The 22,761-nt window shown below is 42.4% G+C and overlaps 1 protein-coding gene across 2 annotated transcripts in view; it reads right to left on the minus strand.

Moving 5' to 3' along the window:
• Positions 1-17,897, minus strand: part of MCF2 (MCF.2 cell line derived transforming sequence) — a 99,395-nt gene extending 81,498 nt beyond the window's left edge. The window contains exon 1 of one of the 2 annotated variants that reach the window (XM_058659048.1): positions 17,576-17,897. In XM_058659048.1, the coding sequence (XP_058515031.1) occupies positions 17,576-17,822 (247 nt within the window). In that variant the 5' untranslated portion in view covers positions 17,823-17,897. Of the gene's footprint in view, positions 1-17,374; positions 17,436-17,575 lie in introns of those variants that run through there. The other variant, XM_058659049.1, reaches the window with a different exon arrangement.
• Between the last annotated feature and the right edge of the window lie 4,864 nt (positions 17,898-22,761).

The following is a 22,761-nucleotide window of genomic DNA, read 5'->3' on the forward strand; positions in this document are numbered from 1 at the left end:
CCTTGGAACCCTGCACCCGCGTGGAAGGACCGGAAGAAGCTCCTGGCTCCTGGCCATTGCAAACATTTTTTTTAAAGTTTTATTTATTATTTTTATTGGAAAGGCAGATATACAGAGAGGAGGAGAAACAGATAGGAAGATCTTCTGTCCAATGATTCACTCCCCAAGCGGCCACAGTGGCTGGAGCTGCTGGAGTTGAGCCAATCCGAAGCCAGGAGCCTCTTCCAGGTCTCCCACGTGGGGGCAGCGTCCCAAAGCTTTGGGCCATCCTGGACTGCTTTCTCATACCACAAGCAGGGAGCTGGATGGGAAGAGGAGCTGCCGGGATTAGAACCAGCGCCCATACAGGATCCTGGCGTGTTCAAGGCGAGGACTTCAATCGCTACGCTATCACGCTGGGCCCCATTGTGAACATTTACGGAGTAGATCAGTAAATGCATGAATGTATCTCTCTCTACTCCCCCGCCACCTCTTTCTCTCTTCCTCTCTCTTTCCCCACTTCCTCTCTCTCTTCCTCTCTCTCTTTCCTTTTGTGTGTGTGCATCTGAGAGAGAGATGAATAAACAAATATTAGAAAAAGAAAAAAATGAATCCTCCAAACTAGGTATTAAAACCCTGGTCTTGCAGACAAGGAAAGAGAATCGGAGGTTTCCATGCATGCACTTACTCAAGGGATTAATATTAAACAATTTCCAGGTGTCTGACTCAAAGCAGCATCCCCTAGGAGATGGAGAAACAACTTTCATAGTGTCATCTATCTGGCCCCCAGAGAGGCATTCTAAAATCTGTCCTCAAAAGAGCAATCAATTATCTTTAACACTAATTATTAATTACCTACAATTCCATAGCCTCCCGTTTTCCTCCAGACAGGTTGTATACTGAACTGTATCAAGATTTTTACAATCATTTGTGGGGGGAAATGCGTTGTTTTTAAAGCCTGAACTGTTTTACAGCAGTGCATACTTTCAGTATTCATCTCTCACAGTTCCCTGCTGCTGATGACGTGTAGGACACGTGAAATGGGGTTTTGTTTTGCTTCTTAAATCCTGCTGCAAGCAGATGAGATTCTCGGAGTATAATTTCCCTCTTTCAATCTGAACACCATATACTCTATACCACCCGTAAGCAGTAATGACTTAGGACACTCAACAAACTGAACTGCTGTCTTGATAAACATCACGCTTTAGAAGGTGGAACAAATAAAAGGGTGATTTTGAAACCATCACAAAATGAATTGCTATTAGACTACCGTAGAACAAACTGTACACTACCTGTTCTGCAATAAAGATACAGGAAAAATGACTTGCATAATTCCGTATTAACAAAACAAAACCAAGATTTACACCAAATTGTCTTACTAACACCTCCTGGAGCCTCCTTCAAATTCATTATAATTCAATTCATCAACCATCTACTGAGTTCCCGTTTTTCCTACTCTGCCTGGTGCTGTGACCCACGGGAATATTTAGAGTGCCCTGTTTCCGCTGTTCCACTTCCCATCCTGCTCCCTGCTTGTGGCCTGGGAAAACAGTAGAGGATGGCCCAAATCTTGGGATCCTACTCCTAGCTCCTGGCTTCTGCCTTCACATTAGCTCAGCTCCAGCCGTTGTGGGCATTTGAGAAGTGAACCAGCTGATGAAAGATCTTTATGTCTGTCCTCCCTCTAAATATGATCTGCCTTTCCAATCAAAATAAATAAATAAATAAATCTTTTTTTTAATCAACAAACTATACGACATACAAAATACTAACCACAATAAAAGGCTGGACATAGTATACAGTACAATGGAAACATAGTACAGGGCATAAGGAAGGGAGATAATATTGCACCTAAGCTAAGGGAGAGCTAAAGGGGAAGATCTCATAGATGATGTGAGCTGGGTCTCAAATATTCATTACGGTTAAATACATTGAGGAGGAACACAGAAGGAGATCCTAAGTGGAAGAAACAAGGCACCAAGACAAGGTAGGTGAAAGAATAAGGTACAGTAGATGGCCTTATATGGTTTGAGATGGACAATGAGACAGTCAAGCTAAAGCTGTAAAGCAATATAAGAAGAAAAAATGAACACTCATAACATGCCTGCAGAGGAGGAGAGCAGGCCTCCAGGTGGCCTTGGATAAGGCTTCAAATGACTTAGTACAAAGCTGTTTATCAGGCAAATAACTCCAGGATGTTAATGGTAGGGAAAGGAAACTGGTATATTCTACAATTAATTAGCTACCAATTTTGGCACAACCTCAGGCAATTCATTAAAAATTCCTTAAAAACCAAGTTGTGTACACGTACGTATCCAACAAAATGTATGAGAAGATAGGAACGGGAAAAAGAAAAAAATCTCTTGGAAAATCTGCCACAAGGGGCAGGTGTTTGAGCAGTCAGAACTCCGTTTACAATGCTGAACTGCCTTCATTCTATACCATTTTCTGTCTCGTAATTCAAACTTCTTCTTAATGCAGTTCCCGAGAGAGACGTTAATGATGGCTCAATAATTTGGTTCCTGGTACCTACACGAGACAGCTGGATTGAGTTCTGTAGTTCTATCTCCAGCCAGGAGATATTAGACATGGATTCAATTATATTTTGAATCCTGGTAGTGATGAACTAATAAAGAAGTTCAGGAAATCTTTGAACATACTCTTTTGGCAATAAAATAATAACTGCTTCATGCTATAACAAAGCTGGATCTTGAAAAAAAAATGATGTTAAATGAAATAAGCTAGACACAAAATAACACATACTTATGGCTCTGCTTATATGCAATATTCAAAACAGGCATACAGAGAGACAGAAAGTCTATTGAGGTTACATAGGGCAGGGTGTGGATGAGGAAAGTGGAGAAACGACAGCTAAGTTGTACCTGGTCTCCCTTGAGGGTGAAGGAATATTTGAAAATTGATTACAGTGACGTTTACAAGATTACGTCAATATGCTAAACACACTGAATTTAAATATGCACATTTCAAAGTTTTTACATTTATTTTTATTTTATTTGAAAGGCAAAGAATGACAGAAAGAAATAAACATCAAACAAACTGCTTCATCTCTCTGTGTCTATCTCCTTTACAGGAAAAATACAAAATATGTTAGTTCCTATTCTCACAGTGTTACTGTAACAAGCAAAGTTGTTAACATATGAAAGTACTTATAATGGTGTCTAATACGTGTGTGTTTCTTAAAGCTTTGTGGAAGACAGAGTTTTTAAAAATCAGTTTATTTGGCATAAAAAAATTTGAAATTCGGGCATGCAAAGGTTTTCATAAAGATCTTGGAAAATATGTATTACTGAAAAATTAGGCATGGATTTCAAATTTTTGCACCAACATGAATCCATGTTTGATTCCACTAACTTTTGAAAGTACTCTGGTACATGGAAAATGCTCAATTAGTGTCAACCAGTATTACAGAAAAGGAAGAGTGTGAAAATGAGAACTCACGCCCAGACAGACAATGGGAGTTTAGCACTCCAGCTCCACGCAAGCTTTGATCAGTTTCCCCATCAGTTTCCCCAAAGCAATCACAAAGCACTCAAGAGCCAGAGAGCCATTTCTGTATTTTCAGCCTTAAGTCTTCCATAAATGGGGTAATGGGTCATGCTTGCCATCCATGTCTCAGTTCTTCTATAAACAGAAAAAAAACTATTAGGTAACATATTTGAACATAAAAATTGAATTCTTAAGGTTAAAATTATAAAGTCTCCCTTATTGGACTAAATATCTTAAGGAAACTTTTCTGCTACAAAACACAAAAACATGGTGAAAAAAATCAATTCTAATCATTTTTAATACAGAGTGGCTGGAAATCATCAGACGCCAAAATAATTATTTGAGTGAATATTTTGCTTTCCTCTTCCTGGGACCAATACTCAGTTGATTTAAAAAATTTTTTAAAGAAACAGAGAGATAAAGACAAATAGTTCTCATCCACTAGTTCTCTTGCCTAATGCCCACAAAGGCTGGGAGTGGGTCAGGTCAAAGCTGGCAGCTGGAACTTCAAAGTTTCCCATGTGGGTGGAAAGGACCCAAACACTGTCCCCCACTGTTGTGCACATTAGCTGGACTCTACTTCTGCACATTACAACTGTTGTTGGAACATGAACCCAGGCATGCCAATATGAGATGAGGGTATGCCAACCACCATCTGAATTGCTGGGCTACAAGATCTCGATACTAATGCTCACACATTGGTGAGAAGTCAAATTCTACAATGCTGGGAATCCGAACTGAGAAAATACAGTGTAACATCCGAATAACATGTGGGCAGGAAATAATCTTGCAAACAAGATAACAAGTACAAAGCCCAAAGAAAAGATGGTTACATTAAGTAACATTAAAATAAAGATTTTCTTTCATCCCACATACTTAACAAGAAGCACGGTGATGCCAGCCAGAAACTAATTTAATATATATGCGACATACATAACTTACAAAGAATTAGTAGCAATATCAAAGCTATATAAAGGATTATACTGCCTCATTTATACTTTAATTTTTTCCTTTTTTATTGAAGTAAATAAGAGTTATATTTGCAAGTTTAAAAAGGAAAGATTATACATTAATTTAAGAAGACAATCCTTTATGGATAAATGTAAAAAAAAAAGTAACCAAAGAGGTATTTCACAGAAGAGGAAACAAAATGGCTAATAAACATTTGAAAAGATGCATTTGCAATATGTAAAATGCAAATGTCAAGCACAATAAGATAACCAAGCCTTTAAGCAATCATTTTTATAAATCTGACATAAACAAGCACATAAACCAGCAATTTAATCATTACAGATGTTTTAGCTTGGGCACTAACAGGTTTACTTTTCATTTTTCATGAAAAATCCATTTTTGAAAGACCATGCCAAAATTATTTTTGTAATAACTGAAGGAAAACAATCTGAGAGAGCTAAAGAATAAATGTATGTGTCTTCACACCAGCAGTGTGGGGCAGGCATTTTGACAGCAGTTAAGACACAGCTTGGAATGCCTGCAGCCCATTTCGGAGTGCCTGGATTCAACTCCCAGGATTAGCTTCAAATTCCAGCTTCTTATTAATGTGTATCTTGGAAAACATCAGGTGATGGCACATGTACTGGGATCCCTGCCACCCATATGGGAGTCCGAGTTCCCAGCTCCTAGATTCAGTCTGGTCTGACTCCAGCTGTTTCAGGCATTTGGAAATGAACCGGCAGACAGGAACACACTCTGGCTTGCTCTCTTTCCATCTCTTTCTCTTTTCCCTCTCTCTCCTTCTCCCTCCTCGTGCTTTTAGTTTGTCTAAATAGTTAAGTTAATGGAATCATAAAATATTTTGGTTGTCTAAAAATACAGTCTGCAATGGGAAAAAAATCCGACGCAGCAACTAAGATCAAAGGAAAGTTAAGATTGCATTAGAGACATGAACAAGCAAGAGAACACATAAACACAGCAAGCATTCAGAAGTGTTGCCTGAGTACCTAATACATATTCAACATCGTTTACCCAGCATAGAATAATTAATAGGCTCCAAATCCAGGACATATGGCCACAGATCTGGCTGTCCTCAAATGTTCAGCCTTTTAACTGTGCTTTGAAGGCAGGAACCAAGGCTGATTTTGTTCCCACTAGCATGAAGTGGCATACTAGAGGAAAATGGGAAACAAAGGACAGAAAGAGGATGCAGGAAAACTAGAAGAATACGAAACAGGAAGCCATGTTTCAACATAACTTTCAGAGGTTTTTTTTTTCTTTCCATGTAGTGATCAGCCATTCCACTCCTTCACGCACCTGTTCCTAACAGCTCCGGTGTGAATGCGGTGTTACACCAGGCCCTGAGCAATGAAGGGATAGAGAAACCAATTAGGTCCTGTCTTGAAACTTATCAAACTCTTCTTCTAGAACAGTAGTGGGGTACGGGGGTGGGGGGGGAAGGTGATGTCCAGTCTATGGGCTGTATCAGGACAATGAAATCATTTGGTCTGGCCTTATCCAAATAGTATTCAAAATTCCATAAATAAATAGTAGGTTGATTTTTAAGTTGGTGAATTTCTTTGTTGTTGATAGATATCCAAATGGCCCTTGGCAGAAAAAAAAAAAAAAAGATTCTCCACCCCTGAGCTAGAAGCAAGAGGCAAGTACCACTCAGTGATGCGGGTTACAATGATGGTGAGCACACAATGAGAAGACTTTTAGCACTATGCTGACAAACTACAACATACAGAAGAAAAGCAAATGGCTTTACAGTCTAATTAAATTCCTCTTGAGAAGCGATTAGCACATGTATTTCTGGTGAGGACTCAGTGCTATAGTAAGGATTTCTGAATATCCTTCTAGGAGAGCAGTACATGGCAGGCTGCCTTACTTCTCATGGATCACATCTATGAATATTTGTGTGTGATCGGAATGAAGTGGGGACTACTAATGTCTGTAACTTTTTTAGACACTAATATTGTTATCTATATCTCCACACATACAGCCATTAAAATATTACATACCATAATTAGAGTGGAAGGCATTGAAAATTCACTCTCCATGTGTGAAACCACTTGTAAAATCAGTATCTAACATGAAGTTCACAGGATGTAAAAAGGCAAAAAGTGCAGGGTGAATGGAGTCTTTTCCTATGTTCTTCTCCTTTTCCTACTCTGTTAAAGCTATTTTGTGACTTGACTAGGCATCTCCTGAATTTACAGTTCACAAAAACAAAATCATTACAAAATGCCAGGTCTAAAGTAAAAGTGCTTTTAACATTTAAAGATATTTGTTGATTTAAATTATAGCGAAATAGAGGGGGCAGAGAGAGACAGTGAGAAAAGAAAGAAATCTTCCATTCATTGATTCACTCCCCCAAAGGCCCCCAAAGGTCCACAACAGCTAGAGCTGGGCCAAGCTGAAGCCAGGAGCCAGAAAACTCCCTCCGGGTCTCTCCCATGGGTCACTGCTGCCAGGGGACTTGGGCCAGTATCCACTGTCTTCTCAGCAGCATTAGCAGGAATCTGGATGGAAAGTTGAGCTAGTATGTGTACTACCATTCTGAGATACCAATGTCTCAAGAGGAAACTTACACTGTGCCACAATGCGAGCTCCTAAAAGACTTTTGAAAACCTATTGGCATTATTTTTAAAAAAATATACATTGTTGAGACAAGTGTTGTGGTGCAACAAGATAAGTCACTGTGTAGGACACCGACATGTGACACCAGACAACCTGATTAGAGTCCTAGGTTCCACTTCAACTCCCTGATGGTGCACCTGGAAGCACAAGGTGGTGGCTCCAGTGCTTGGACCCTGCCACCCACAAGGGAGACGCAGATGGAGTTTCTGACTCCTGGCTTTGGACTTGCCCAGAACTAGCTTTTGTAGACATTTGAAGGATGATATAAGATTGTGTGTGTGTGTGTGTGTGTATGTGTCCTTCTCTTTCATTTAAAAAAAAAAATCTTTTTTTAAAAAAATCATACATTGTTATTAAAATAACTGTCTTTGCAAAATAGCTTCCTTAGGTAACTCTGAAATCACATTTTTTTTTAAAAAAAAGTTTTATCACATAACTTTGAATGCTCCACTAAAACAGAAACTGGGAAAAGGTGTCTAAAAGGAGGTTCGTTTATTCACACAAATTGCCATCATTTAGTATACACAGTGCAAGCAAATAGAAGTATATTCACACATAAGCTTAAAGGTACAATGAGGGGCTAGCACTGCAGTTCTACGATTAAGGGTTCACCTGCAACGCAGCCATTCCATAGAGGCACAGGTTCAAGTACTGGCTACTTCACATCTGATCCAGCTCTCTGCTAATAACTCGGAATTCCAGGCCCTGGCTTCAACATGGCCTAACGTTAGCCATTGCAGTCACCAGGGGAATGAACCAGCAGCTCTCTCTCTCCCCTCTCCCAGCACCTCACCCCCTTCATAAGTCTGTCTTTCAAACCAATAATAATAATAATAATAATCAAGACACAGTAGTAGTTTGCAACAACTATAGCAAAACCAACCACCGCTACATGGTTCTAAATATTCTGTCTTATAACATCACGCCTTCTGAGAGAAGCCATTAAAAGCTGAAGCCAGGGGCTGGTACATTGGCTCAACTAGCTAATCCTTCACCTCTAAGCCCAGGCATCCCATAGGGGCTCTTGTTTGTGTCCTGGCTGCTCCACCTCCCATCCAGCTCCCTGCAAACGGCCTGGGAAAGCAGTGACAGATGATCCCAAACTTTTGGACCCTGCACCCACGTGGTAGTCCCAGAGGAAGCTCCTGGGTTCCCATCTGCTTAGCTCTGGCAGGTACAGTCCTTTGAGGAGTGAACCAGGAGAAGGAAGATCTTTCTCTCAGTTTCTCTTTCTCTCTGTAAATATACCTTTCCAATGAAAATAAATAAATCTTAAAAAAAAAAAGCTGAAGCCATGGAAGTAAACAAGATGACCCATTAATGTCAGAACTCACTATATTCATGTAGATACATGACTAACCGCCAGATCTTTTACTCCGTGCCTATTCCTTTCTTCTTCCATTCAGAAAATCTAATTTTGAAATACACAGCATCCGCAACAGTAAATCTAATTAAAATGATTTCCTCTTGCATATAATGCATGCAGAAGGACACACAGTATCTCTAAATGGCCTTCCAATGCGTTAACAAAGGAAGTAAAAGTGACCCTCTTTGGTCCTGACAACTGAAAAATAAAAACAGAGCTGCTTGTTTTTGCTCTCTGACAAATCTCTTGATGTGATTTGCAACAACAAATTAAAAAAAAAAGTCCCCAAATATGCATATGCATATAAACATGTCATCAGAGTTTAGGAATGCAGTGGCCATGCTTAATCATAGTATTTCCATTTAAATAGAGGACATTTGAGTTAAAATAATTCTTTCAGGTTTTCCTTGTCTTGGGATTTGGTATTTGACAGCTAGCTAACAGTGGCACAAGAGTGCAAATAAAGACTGACCAGAGAAATCCTGATTCTTGAACTTAAAGGGCTCCACTGACCAAGCCTGACCTGACAGGGCAGCTCAGTATCAACCAGACTGCTGGACCACAAAGTTATTGAAAACTCATATTCTAGCAACATCTAGCAGCTTCTCTTACTTTATCTAGAATCTTTACAAGGAGAATTATTAGCAACTTATTAAAAATAAATCAAGCTATAAGCATGTGTTATAAGACATACATCAAATATTATAAAAATTAAAATAGGAAAATGAAGACATAAAAGATACTTCACTGCCAAAAACCAAAACGGAGAAAAGGGAAAAAGAGTACTGAAGGCAATGGGCAAACAAGGGAATAAGAGAGGAGAAACAGAGAGGAGGAAACTCCAAGACAGAGAGGGATGGAAGGAAGATGGCCAAAAAAGAGTGCATGATGGAAAAATAACAAGGCGCATCATGAGCTTGGTTTCCCGGGTTGCTGCCAATGATGCTGTCTCTTACAGGGCTCCTCTACAGACTAAAACTAACCCAGGAAAGAACAGATTTTCCCCACATTGCAATAAGAGTTGCCACTGTCTGGCCAAATGGCCTGATTGTTCGTAGCCTAATAAATGTGTTACTCAGAAACACAAAACAGGTTGATGAATATTGAGAGAGGCTGAATAATTCTGTAAAGCTAAGCTGTATATGCGGTACCTGACTTACGTAAAAATAAGGGTAAGTAAATCTTTTCCTGTTTAAACACTACACTGTAGAACTGATCCAAGTCCATCTTTCTGGTCTATGAAAACTATTTTCCTGAAAGACAGCTTCTGCCACACTGGATCCCACACTGGATGAACTGAAGACATTTATCCGGCCTGGAAAGGTATTTAGAAATTCCTGGTCAAAATCACATGGAACCACGTGCCTCTTACCCCTGGCTTAGCATCACCATTCCTACAGTCCTGCTTAACAAATGCTGAATGATATTTTGTTGTCTTCGTGGTTTTTTTGTTTGTTTTTCCTTAGAGAGCTCTGGTTGATAATTTCCTGCCCCTTAAGCCTTTAACAACATCTGTGGAATAATTCTAATTGGAATGAATTAATACATTGTAATCCTTCTAAGCCATAACAAAAAGCGAATAACCTATTGTATGAATATTAGTGATAAAGTGTAAATATGACTACCCTACAACTGAGAAAACCTCAATTTGCACAACTACACAAATGAAGTTCAGAAACCCCTAAGTTAATCTACATATTCACTGCAATCTTTAGCAAAATCCCAGATGGCTTTTTTACACAGAAAATGATAAGTTAATCCTATAGATATACAAGAGACCCATAATAATCAAAGAAATATTGAAAAACAAGAACAAATTTAGAAAATACACACTGAATTTAAAATTTGGCACAAAGCTACACTAATCAAGGCAGGTAAAATGATAAACTTATATGCAGGTCAGTAGACTAGAATTGAGAATATAGAAATAAACCTTTATATCTAAGGATAATTGCTTTCCAGCCAGTGTGACAAGACATTTCAATGAAGAAAGAATTTTTTCAACAAATGGGGCTGTGACACACACACACACACACACACACACACGTATATATGCACAAGCAAAAGAATAAAGTAGGCTCCCTAACTCATGCCATACCAAAAAAACCCTCAAAATTTATCAAATAATTAAGGTGTAGGAAAGCAGGAAATAAACCTCTAAAATATCTTAAATGAACACATCATTGAAGTATTCGTGACCTTGAACTAGGCAGTGTTTTTTTTACATTTGATACCAAAAGCACAAACAGAAAAAATAGATAAACTTGACTACAAAGTTAGGAACATTTGAATATCAAGTACTTGAAGATAGCCCACAAAATGAAAACAAATTTGCAAATCAAATACAGAATCCTAATATAAAAAGAACTCTTTAAAACTCAACAATAAAAACAAAAGTCGACTTTAAAATGAATGAATCTGAAATATATTTGAAGAAGACACACAAGTGGCCAATAAGCACATGAAAAAGTGCTTCACATCACTGGTCACTGGGGAGATGCGTGTCAAAATCACAGTGAGAAACCACCTGACACCCGCTAGGACGGCTGCAATCAAAACACAGAAATTAATAAGTACTGGGTGTGAGGAGCGATTCGAAGGTCATCACGGATAACCTGGACCCGGCGCCATTCCTTCTTCCTCACAGCTCATGAAGTTCGCGCCGGCCTAGCTATCCACCAATTGGATGTAACCTGGCATTCCACCTGAATCCCACCTCCCAATCTTCCAGCCCCCTCCCCAACTCCGCCCACTTGCCAATCATCCCTAGGCATTCACCTGCAGGCGCCAATCCCCTGGGGGCCTGCCCTCAATCCCTCCCAATCCCCACCCGCTACACCTGGCCGACAAAAAGCCCCCCCCCCAGGTGCAGCTCGCTCTCTGGTCTCTCCCCTCTCTCTCTTACCCTGCTCTTACCCCTCTCTTACCCCGCTCTTACCCCTCTCTTATCCCGCTCTTACCCCGCTCTTACCCCTCTCTTATCCCTCTCTTACCCCCCTCTCCTCTCTCCCTCTCTTTTTTGCTGTTCCTGCTCCGTTGGAATAAACCTCCTAAGATACCTCGTTGCGTCTGGTGTGTTTCAGCTCACGGTAAAGAACCAGGTTGTGGGAATTAGCTGCGCGTAATAATATCGTAATATCCTATGAACTAGAATTCTACTATCTTTTTAAATAACTAACACTGGGGAGGATGTGAAGAAATTGGAGCCCATATTCATTTTGTAATATTGTGGAAGTGCTTTAAAAAATAGTTCCTCAAAGATTAAACATGTAATTATGAGCCAGTAATTTTCACTGCTAGATCTGTATCAACATTAAAATGTTTTCACACGAAAATTTGTATAAAGAAATGTACTGCAAGGCCAGTGTTATGGCACAGTAGGTTAAGCCGTTGCTTGGGACAAAAGCATTCCATATCAGAGTGCCACCAGTTCAAGTCCTGGCGGTTCCACTTCCAATCCAGCTCCCTGTTAATTTTCCTGACAAAACAGGAAGATCAGATGCCAGGCTCCTGGTTTCAGCCTTGCCTAGCACTGATATTACTGGCATCCAGGTAGTGAACCAGCAGTAAAAAATCTATCTTTGTCTCTCCTTCTCAGTCATTCTGCCTTTCCAATACATAAATCTTTAGAACATGGCCACATCATTTGTCATAATAGTCACAATATTAAAAGCCACTCAAATGTCCATTAACTAATGAATGGGTCATCAAAATGTGGTATAGCTGTAAAATGCAATAATATTCAGCATATAAAGGAATGTTGAACTAATGCATGATAGATACAGCACGGGTAAACTCTTGTAAATGATCAATAAAAGAATTCGGTCAAAAGAATTGACACACATAAATACATAAATAAATGAGATCACACAAACGTGATTTTGTATATATACTAAATGTCCAGAGTAGGCACATCTGTAGTTACAGAAAGCTTTATTAGGAGCTGCCAGAAGCTGAGGTTGGCGGGGTAACGAGGGACAGGAGGTGGGAAGGGATGTTGGGAAAAAATGAGGAGTAACTAACTATTCTTGGGTATCCTGTCTCTTTTGTGTTAATAGGTATATTCTAAACCTCGATTGTGTTCATTGCCCAACTCTTATGATAATACTAAAAACCAGTGAATTGTATAAAATATTTAATTGAATGATATATTAACTATATCTGAATTAAAGCTGTACTTGTTTAAAAATAGATCCAGCTTGTCTGTGCACTCGCTCACTCTCTCTGCTTTCAAGCAGATGAAAATAAATAAACCAATAAATGTTTTAAAAGAAAAAAGGTAGGCACGTGGTGCAGCAAATTAAACTATTGCTTCGCACAACTGCATCCTGTGTCATACTGCCAGTTCAAATCCTGGCTACTACACTCCCATCTAGTCCAGGTTTCTGCTAAAACATCCTGGGAGGCACGAACAGTGAAACGCTAGATGAAAGACTGAAAGATCAAAAGATTTTCTCTCTCTCTCTCTCTCTCTCTCTTTCTCTCTCTTTTTCAATAGATAAAAATAGATCAATAAATAAAGTTTGTTTTTAAAAATAAGGCTCAGGCACCAGACTTGGATTCTATTTCTCATTTGCCCTCTTGCTAACAAAACCGTTTCCTGTTCCTTGTTGCTGGGAATAACTCATTCCTTTTTCAGATTGATGAAAAATATCTGAAGATAGAGCAGTCATACCTCCATTGTACTGACGGCTCATAATTTTCTAGAAATAGAATGCACATGTGTAAATTTCAACTACTGCTCAAGTCTTCTTTCCAAGTATCTGCCCTAGACAGAAAATACTATAGCATTTTCATCAAGTGGAATTTATTGAAACCATGACTAAAGCACATATTTCTTGTACCCATAAAGATCAGTTGCCACAGAGGTCACAGTGTTTCCCTGTTTGCAGCACTTTAACTACATTTTATCATCTGCAGGTGTAGAATGCATTTTTCCAGACTATGACCAAGAGACCAAGAGTCAAAGTGACCTGTCAGACCATCTGGTAACAGGAATATTTGAACAACAAAACAGAAATGATTTGCTGTTTTGGAACAATACTTAGTTTTCAGTAGTAGGACACAAACAACTGTATCTACTGACTGATCATGGAAAATTGATATGATGAAATGTGCATGGACTTCCAAACACATTGCACCACAATAAACTTATCTTTAAACTCCACTTGCCATGAATGTTTTAAAGTGTAGACTATCCAAAGCCTTACATACCACCCACAAGGCTAATGACTCCTCCATTTATACAGGTGGCCCAGATCTTCTTGGATTCTAGACTGCCCCTGCTACACCTCCACCTGCATATCTACCAGGTACCTGAAAGTTAACAGGTCCTAAAACAGACTTTTGAAAGCCTCAACTTTCCAACACAGCTCCTCCTCTCACAAGCACCTCCACCCTCCACTCAGGGAAATGTTGGCCAAATATCTAACTGCCAGCCTTACTCCTCTCTTTATTTCATATTCCATATCCAAATAATTAGCAAATACTTTTGTAAGAGACAGTTATTTATCTGAAAGTCAGGGGTAGGGAGAGACAGAGAAGACCCCAGGCCTTGAGCCATCATCTGCTGCCTTCTCAGATGCAGAAAGGAATCTAGATGGAGTAAACTTGCCAGGACCGGAACTAGCACTCTGACGTGGGAAGGAGACATTGCAAGCTCAAGGCTCTATCTTCAAAATATCCAAGTACCCACCATCTGACCCCGAAAAATCACCTCTGCAAAAGACTACCTCTTGAGTTCCAGCGACCATCACCAAAACCACCAGCCTCTTGATTGATCTCAGAGCATTCTTCCTCCACCTTAGGCCTGTTCTCAAACACCTAAGTCTTTACCAAACTCCATGTCTGCAGTTCTCTCTTTCTTTCCTTCCTTCCTTCCTTTCTTCTCCTCTGTTTCATCATGGAAGGAAATATGTGAGGAGGTTAAAGCCTTTTCCATTGGCCAAGTCCCAAAGATGGTTTCAAAATATATGTGTAACTACTTCTGTATCAGATTCTCCAGGTTATCAAGATAACCCACCGATAAGTAGATTTAAGGAAATGATGGCAAGGCAGAAGGTGTTTTATAGATCTTATAAATGAGACTAAAACATAAAATTACTTTTCAGCTGCAGACCAATTGATGAGTTCTACCTAAATGTTCCACAGAAAGCACAAACCCAAAATGGAGCCACAATCATGCTCTTCCTCTTCCATTCCCTATCTTAGTAGTATCTCTCCGAACCCAGTCACCCGAGTCAGAAACCTGGAATGAATTTAGTTCTTGCCCTTAAATGCCACAACTAGTCACCAGGTCAGATCAATTCTGCCTTCCCATCCTCCAGGCTTCTCCCCTTCTCATCCCCAGAAGGAGCATAGCCTGTGCCTTTGTCCATTGAGGTAAACACAGCTCACTCCAGCTGCTTTCTAACCAGCCACCCAACCTGCTTGCTCTTCACTGCATCTTCCTTGCAATTGCCACAATGACCTTTATAAAAGGAAAGAAGCTGCACCTCGCCTAGTCATTGCTGAACACTGAATGTCATGCACTGAACAACCTCTAAGAGTTTTGCAGTGCACAACTCTGCAACCACATGCTGCAGTTTTGCTCTGTTCCTCTACTCACAGCACTCCCATGGCTACCCCCATGCCCAGAAATAAAGTAAAAACACTTTTGTATGCCTCACAAGGCTTTCCTGGATGTGGCCCCTACATACCTCACCAAATTCATCTCTCCTCTACCTTCTTTACACTGCAATCATTTAAACAGCACTGGCAGTTCCCTGAATCTACTATGCTCTTCCCATTGCGCTCATCTCTGCACAGCTTATTTCCTCCGCCTGGAATACCCTTCTGAATATCTGTGCGTAGCACACTCCAGCTCCACCTAGACCGTTATAACATCTGTCAAGATTCAGTTCAGGCACCTCTCCCCTGAAGTCTTCCTTTACTTCCTAAGTAAAGCCAATCATTGCCTCTTTGGCTGCTCCCAGGGCAGACTGTACACAGACCTATGCAATTAGTCTATAACATTACAGCGTCACTCCTAAATGGTCATGATGCAGAAAGTTCTGTACCGCAATGAGAAGCTCTGTAAACAGATTTTCTTAGACACATAAATTCTTCGAAAATGCATTCAATCCCTTTCACATTGAAAGTAAATACTAGTGTATAACCCCCTTCAGGTTTGATCCTCCATCCAGACACAGTTAGGGTCACTGCTCGAGATGCTGAAAGGCACTAACTAATGCAAGTCATGTTGACTGCTCAATATCATGTCAATTCAATCCATAATGATGTTAATTGTTGCAGATGGTATATTAGTGCTTTTATTTGACTGGGAAGATACTCTGCTGACTCTGCCCTCAGACCAGAGAGGGTCTTCCCAATAAGTAGATGGACTTGTCTGGACTATGGGATGTTGGACTCTATGCTTGGCAAATTCTTGCAGGGAGGGAATTTCAACTAAACTTGAACTATGGTTATGCAGTGGGGTGGAGGAACCCACCATGGGGGGAGGGTGGGGGGGAGAATCCCAGATTCTATGTAATTACAACACAATGTAATTAATGAATAAATTTAATAAAAAAAATTAAAAAAAAAAAAAACCACAGCGACTGGTGCCATTGTGGCCACGCCATATCTTGTGGTGTCCCAGCGACCAGGACATGCCAACAGGCAGAAACCTCCAGAGGTATGGATGGGTTGGGAGGGGACATGAAGCAGCACACAGCTCTAAAAATGAAATAGCTGACAGCAGAATTGTCAACTTGGATTTCACAGCACAGCTAAGTTCATTTCTGTGATTAAGTATACTTCCTATGAAGAATTTGAGCTCCCAGGAAGATGGGGCAGGTAAGCTAGAAGCAGACATAGAGGTACTTTCCACAGCACACAGTTTTGATAAGGTATTTTGATCATCTCAAAAAAACAATGAAACTGTTAAGACAGGAAGGTGTTTGCACTCCAAAACTACACACACACACACACACACACACACATACGCACGCTCTTAAGGATTTAGAAAATACTTTTACTTCCCAAGAAACAGCTAAGGCCAAAGGGCTCTGTCTGGCGAAGACGCACAGATCACAGGTGGCAGCCTGCAGTTGTGTCTCTAACGTAACCAAAGCGCTTTACCCTGCAGGAACGCAGGGGTTCTTTGGGACCCGCGGTGCAGCTCTCAGACACGCAGAAAGCTGGTCGCCAAATCGCTCTCGAATACTACAACTGCCATCACAAGGGAGTCCAGGCTGCCTCAGAAACCTAAGAAGACCCGTCCATTGATTGTAGACCCCTGGCGAGTCTTGTCGGATAAACCCTTGCCCGGATTTTCAAACCCACAGTTGCCCTCTGTTTTCATGTCGCGGTCAGGAAGGTCCCACAATTTACCTTTTTCGAATCCCATTACCGGAGGCACCCTCCCTGCCGCACCATCTTACCCCCACCCCTCCACCCCCGCCCTGCTGCCAGCTCCAGCTGGGTAAACCAGGATACGGCCAGTCCACCTTACACTATGCACACCTCTTAACCAGACCGCGGTAGCCGCGGGAAAGGTTTTGTGAGCCTGTTGCTTTGTTTGACTTGTCCTTCCAAGGGAGAACTTTTGCGTTTGTACTAGTGATTCCAGAAGGCAGGAAGCTCTTGAGCCAAGTGGAAAGATGCTCTCCCCCGGGTGAAAAGCCCAAATCGCCAGCAGCAGCCGTTTCCCTACCCTTCCTCCAGCTGCAGGAAGGCCAGTCGAGAACACTAGCGCCTGTTAGACATAGTTCCCTCCCTACACCATTATCGTAGAAAGTTCTTGCTGGGGAAGGCAGAGTTGGGGTGTGCGGCATGCCGAGTTACAGCAGGCCACCATAGATTCCCAAACCTCCCGCGAGAAGTGGATTGGCGACCCGGAGCGGCTGCGGCGCAGAAATCCTCGGACTGCTCCCCGAACTTTCTCACCCAGCGCCGGCAGCGTCGGGATGGACACCCGAGCTTTTCAGCGTGCAGCACGACCACTGGCCAGACACACCACCCAGCCGTCCGGGGCTGGGCGCGCCGCTGCAGCGCCAAGTGTGCACGTGCTCGCCGGGAGAAGAGCTGCGGAGCTGGGCAAAAATCCGAGGCTGCCTAACGGCAAGTGCGGGAGTAGGGGGTACCTACCTTCCAAGAGGACCTCACGCAGGAAGCAGAAGTAGTCCTTCCCGCAATTTTCTGTAATCCTCCGGCGCTGCAGGGCCATGACCACGTCCACCTGCATCGGGTAGGCAAGAACGACCGGCCCCGAAGTGCAGCCGTCGGGTTCCGGAGAAGGACCTCGGATCTGTGGCTCCGAGGGGACTACTTGGGGTAACTGTCCGGCCGCTAGTGAGGACGAACCCAGGTGGGACCGGGAACTTGCTGTGGCCATCCCCACGTCGGGGTCCCCTGTTGGGGCCGCCCCCCAGCTGCCTCTGCGGAAATGTGCTCTGCGCTCCCGCCCCGTGCGCCCAGGCCCGGCCGGAGGGGAACCGCCGCCTGCTGCGCTCAGCTCCGCTGCGCCGTCGCGGTCAACTCGCCAGATCCCCCTAGAAGAGGCAGAGGTGCCAGAGACCGCAGAGCTCGGCGTTCCCGGAGCCCGGAACTTGCTCAGAGTTTGGAGAGGCACCTCGGCACTTTTCGCTGCAGCCGACGCGCGAACAATTCCCCTGGGGTGCGCATCCGTCCCGCAAGAGGGGAGGACTGCAGGTGCCCCGCGGATATGCAAGTAGTCAAATGGAAAGATCCTTCCAGAGATTCTCCTAATCGGGGGGAAGAAAGACCGAAGCAGACAAATTGGAACGGTGGGAGGAGGTGGCCAAGAGGCGCGAGCCCATGGCACCTCGTGCGAGTCTCGCCGGTTCCTCAGCATCCAAGCCGGTACTAACCAGGGCGTGGAACCAGGGAGCTGCCCAGCGTGGGTACACGCTGGTGGCCACGGCAGAAATGCTGGCGCCAAGGGGAGATGAGCCAGGAGAGTCTGAAAGGGCCTATGCTGAGGCCGCAATGTTTCCTCCGTTCTCTCTCCCCCGGCAACGCAAGAACACCACTATCTGATCTGAGGCCTTGAGAATAACAAGGGCTGCGCCCGCCAGCAATCCCGGTTCCCAGCCCTCCTGGCCCTGGCAAGTCGCCTGTCTATACACCTGGGTTGCTGGCTCTCTTGGGCTTTAGGAGGCTTGACGCACTTTTGAGAGTACACGTGGAAGGAGCCCGGCCGGAAGAGGAGACCCCTTAGAGGACCAGAGCTCTGAGGCCAAAGCCACCACCTGTGACAGAGCGTGGATGGAGCTCTGCAGCGCCTGGGGGAAAAGGAGAGTGCAGGACTCGCGGGATCCTGGCCCGCGGAAGCTGAAGCCTACTGCGGGAGGCCGGCAGGGGGAGGGGCGAGGGCCGCGTTAAAACTCCAGTCAGCACTAGAGAAACGCACCTGCTTTTACTCTGCAGATAGAAGAAATCCTTGTGCGAACTGCAAGAGCCATTCTTTGCTCCTTACCTTTGTCAACATTTTCTGAGACCAAAGTGGATGGATGTTCCATAGAGCAAACATATCAAGTGACTCTTGAAAACATTCTATGGGGACCCCCTGATTCATGTCTGAGAAGGGTCCATGCAGGCAGGCACAAAAAGTAAAGTGAATATGTGCGCACGCACACACACACACACACACACACACAATCACACACACATCTCTTCCCCTTAGGCACCTGAAGCTGTCTGTCCAGCCTCAGTCTACCAGGAGAACGTTTTTCCAGCTCCGTTCTCGATCATACGCAGCAGGCAGAAAAGCAACCAGTTGTGACTTCCCCACACATCAAGAATCCCACTAGTGCTACAGTTGTAAAATAAGTTAAAAATAAATAATATACAGATGGCTGATACTCTACAAAAGTGCTACATGACAATATAGGAAGATGCTTTTATATATTCTTGGAGTACGAAAAGCTCCTTAGCAATATACTTTTTAAAAGTAAGAAAGTAATCTTCTTATGCAAAGACGTCTGCTTTACTGCCAAATGTGAAACAGTATTTGTAATTTAATCGTACTTTTTAACCATTGTAGATGTATCTGCATAGAAAATAGTTGAGAGCCTGGTACAGTAGCCTGACGGCGAAAGTTCTCGTTTTGCACGCTCTGGGATCCCCTGTGAGCACCTGTTCTAATCCCGCCGGCCCCACTTCCTAACTAGCTCCCTACATTTGGCCTGGGAATGCAGTAGAGGGTGGCCCAAAGTCTTGGGACCCTGCACCTGTATGGGAGACCTGGAGGGGGCTCCAGGCTTCAGGTCAGTTGAGCTCTGACCTTTGAAAATCTTCCTTTCTGTCTCTCCTCTCTCTGTTTAAAAAAAAAATCCGCCTTTCCAATAAAAATGAGTAAATCTTTAAAAAAAACTTAAAATAGTTGAGAAAAACACAAACTGCTTACTATGGTGATCTCTGAAAAGTGAAACTGAGAAAGCACAAAGTTACAGGACAATGCTGGCAATTTTTGTTTAATAAGTAATTAGATTTCATTTTTTTAGTGAGTTATTACTATTGTAACTCACTGGGTTACTAAAACATGTATTTAGCTCTTAGAGCTGGTATTGCAGTATCATAGGCATATGTTCAAGTCTTAGCTACTCCACCTTTTTTTTTTAGGCTGCTTTTTTGTTGTTGTTAACATTTTATTTTGAATTTTTGACTTTTATGATACAATTTCGTACAGACTGGCATTCCCCCACAAACTCCCACTCCCCGACAATTTCCCCATGTTGCTACAATAGTATAGTCCTTCATAAGCAGTCATAATTCCATCAGGTTCTTATTTAAGTTTGCCCCGACATTGCTGGCACATCCCATTGTCTACACATTTCTGGCAGTTTCATTGGGAGTCCATCTCTGATTTGGAAGTAGGGATGCATATTGCATTGTATCCCCACATCTGGATATGGTAGTCTCTATTACTCCATCACTATACATTCCCATAAATAAGAAGCCACGAAATAAAGTCAACAATAACAACAAAATTACAACTCCATGAAAAAATATGTGCCACTGAGTAACCAATGCATGGTGACAAAAAGAAAACACAATAGTCTCTTGGGTAAAATGAGACCACCATATAATCCATGAGCCAGCGATGAATTCGACAAGAGAAAAAGTATTTGGAAGACATGAAACTGAAATTGAAACATCAAAACACATGGGATAGCTGCTCCACTTCTTATCCAGTGCCCTGCTTGCAGCCTGGGAAAGGAGCAGAGAATGGCCCATTCCTTGGGACCCTGCACACATATGGGAGACTCAGCGGAAGCTCCTGACTCCAGGCTTTGACCTGTGCTAGCCCTAGACATTGCAGCCACTTGGGGAGTGAATCAGTAGATGAAAGAGCTCTCTCTGTTTGCCTCCTACCCCTCTCTAACTGTGCCTTTCAAAGAAATAAAATGGAATTTTGAAATATATCTTAAAAATAAATATGTATTTACTTGAAATGCAGAGGACAGAGAGAGAAGGACTCACACACATCACCATCATCATCATCATCATCATCATCATCAGCCTTCCGCTGGTTCATTGCCCAAATGGCCCAGAACAGCCAGGGCTGGACCAGGCTGAAGCTAGGAACAGGGCACTCCATCCTGGTGTCTCCCATGGATGGCAGGGGCCCATGCATTTGTGTCATCAAATGCTGCTTCCCCAGGCATACTAGCAGGGAGCAGGATTGGAAGCAGAGCAGCCACGACACTAAAAGGTACTCTGCTATGAAATGCCTAGCATCACAGGTGGTAACTTCACCTCTGAATCTTAAGCAGCACCTGTATTTCCCTGTTTTTAAACAAAGGAGATAAATAGAAACATAAGCTTAGGCTTAGAAAGGTGTAAGAAAAAAAAACAATGTAATATAATGCTTTTTAAATATGAAAACAATATAAAATCAAGAAAGAAAAATGAAATTGACACGTTTTAAGCTTTTATATGATTAAAATTCATGAGCAAAAGTCAAATCACAAATCTGCAAAGGCATATGGTGATCAAAAGAATAGCGTGATTCGAAAGTAAAGGAAGGGCCCGGTATGGTGGGCTAGTAGCTAAAGTCCTCGCCTTGAATGCGCAATATGGGTGCCGGTTCTAATCCCGGCTGCTCCACTTCCCATCCAGCTCCCTGCTTGTGGCCTGGGAAAGCAGTCGAGGACGGCCCAAAGTTTTGGGACCCTGCACCCGTGTGGGAGACCTGGAAGAAGTTTCTGGCTCCTGGCTCTGGATCGGCACAGCACTGGCCATTGTGCTCACTTGGGGAGTGAATCAGCGGACAGAAGATCTTCCTCTCTGTCTCTCCTCTCTGTATATCTGACTTTGTTATAAAAATAAATAAATGTTGGGCTCGGCAGTGTGGCCTAGTGGCTAAGGTCCTTGCCTTGATCCCATATGGCCGCTGGTTCTAATCCTGGCAGCTCCAATTCCTCTCTATCTCTCCTCCTCTCAGTATATCTGACTTTGTAATAAAAATAAAACTTTAATAAATAAATAAATAAATCTTTAAAAAAAAAGAAAGGAAAGGAAAGCAAGAGCAATCTTCATGAAGAACAAGGTTAGAGGACTCACACTTTCTAATTTCAAAATCTAAGCAAAGCTGAAATAATCAAGTCAGTGTGATAGTGACATAAAGATAAAATGAATTATCAATCAAAAGAATAGAATTTAGAGTCCAGAAACAAACCTTTACATCCAAGGTAATTTTTTAAAATGTATTTATTTACTTGAATTAGAATTACAACAATGGGTGGTGATGTGGGGCAGTAGACTAAGCTGCTACCTACTTTAGGGCACGTTGGGCACTGGTTCAAGTCTGGCTCCCTTCCAATGCACTTAGAAAAGCAGCAGCAGATGACCCAGGTATTTGGGCCCCTGCCAACCATGTGGGAGACCCTGAAGTTCCTGGCTCCTGCTTTTGACGTGATGCAGCTCCAGCTGTTGTGGCCATTTGGAGAATGAGACACCAGACCGAAGATCAATCTTTGTCTCTGTCTCCTTGCCTTTCAAAAATATATATGCATATATGCTCCTGGTCTTAGATTAGAAATAACTTCTCAGCACACTAAAAGTGTAGGCTAAAAAAGAAAAAGTAGATAAATCAGATATCAGAAATGTTAATGTGCTTCAGGGTATACAATCAGCAAAATTTAAAAAAAGTAATCTACACAATGGGAGAAAATTGTATTTCTGTTAAGAACCTTATATCCAGAATAAATAAGACCTAATCCAAAATGAGCCTTGTGGCTCATTAGTGACTCAGGACAGCCACATCCCATAGGAGAGTGTTACTCAGCCTGGCCCAGTCCTGGCTGTTG

This window comes from Ochotona princeps, chromosome X (genome assembly GCF_030435755.1).
Source record: "Ochotona princeps isolate mOchPri1 chromosome X, mOchPri1.hap1, whole genome shotgun sequence".
Lineage (NCBI taxonomy): Eukaryota > Metazoa > Chordata > Mammalia > Lagomorpha > Ochotonidae > Ochotona > Ochotona princeps.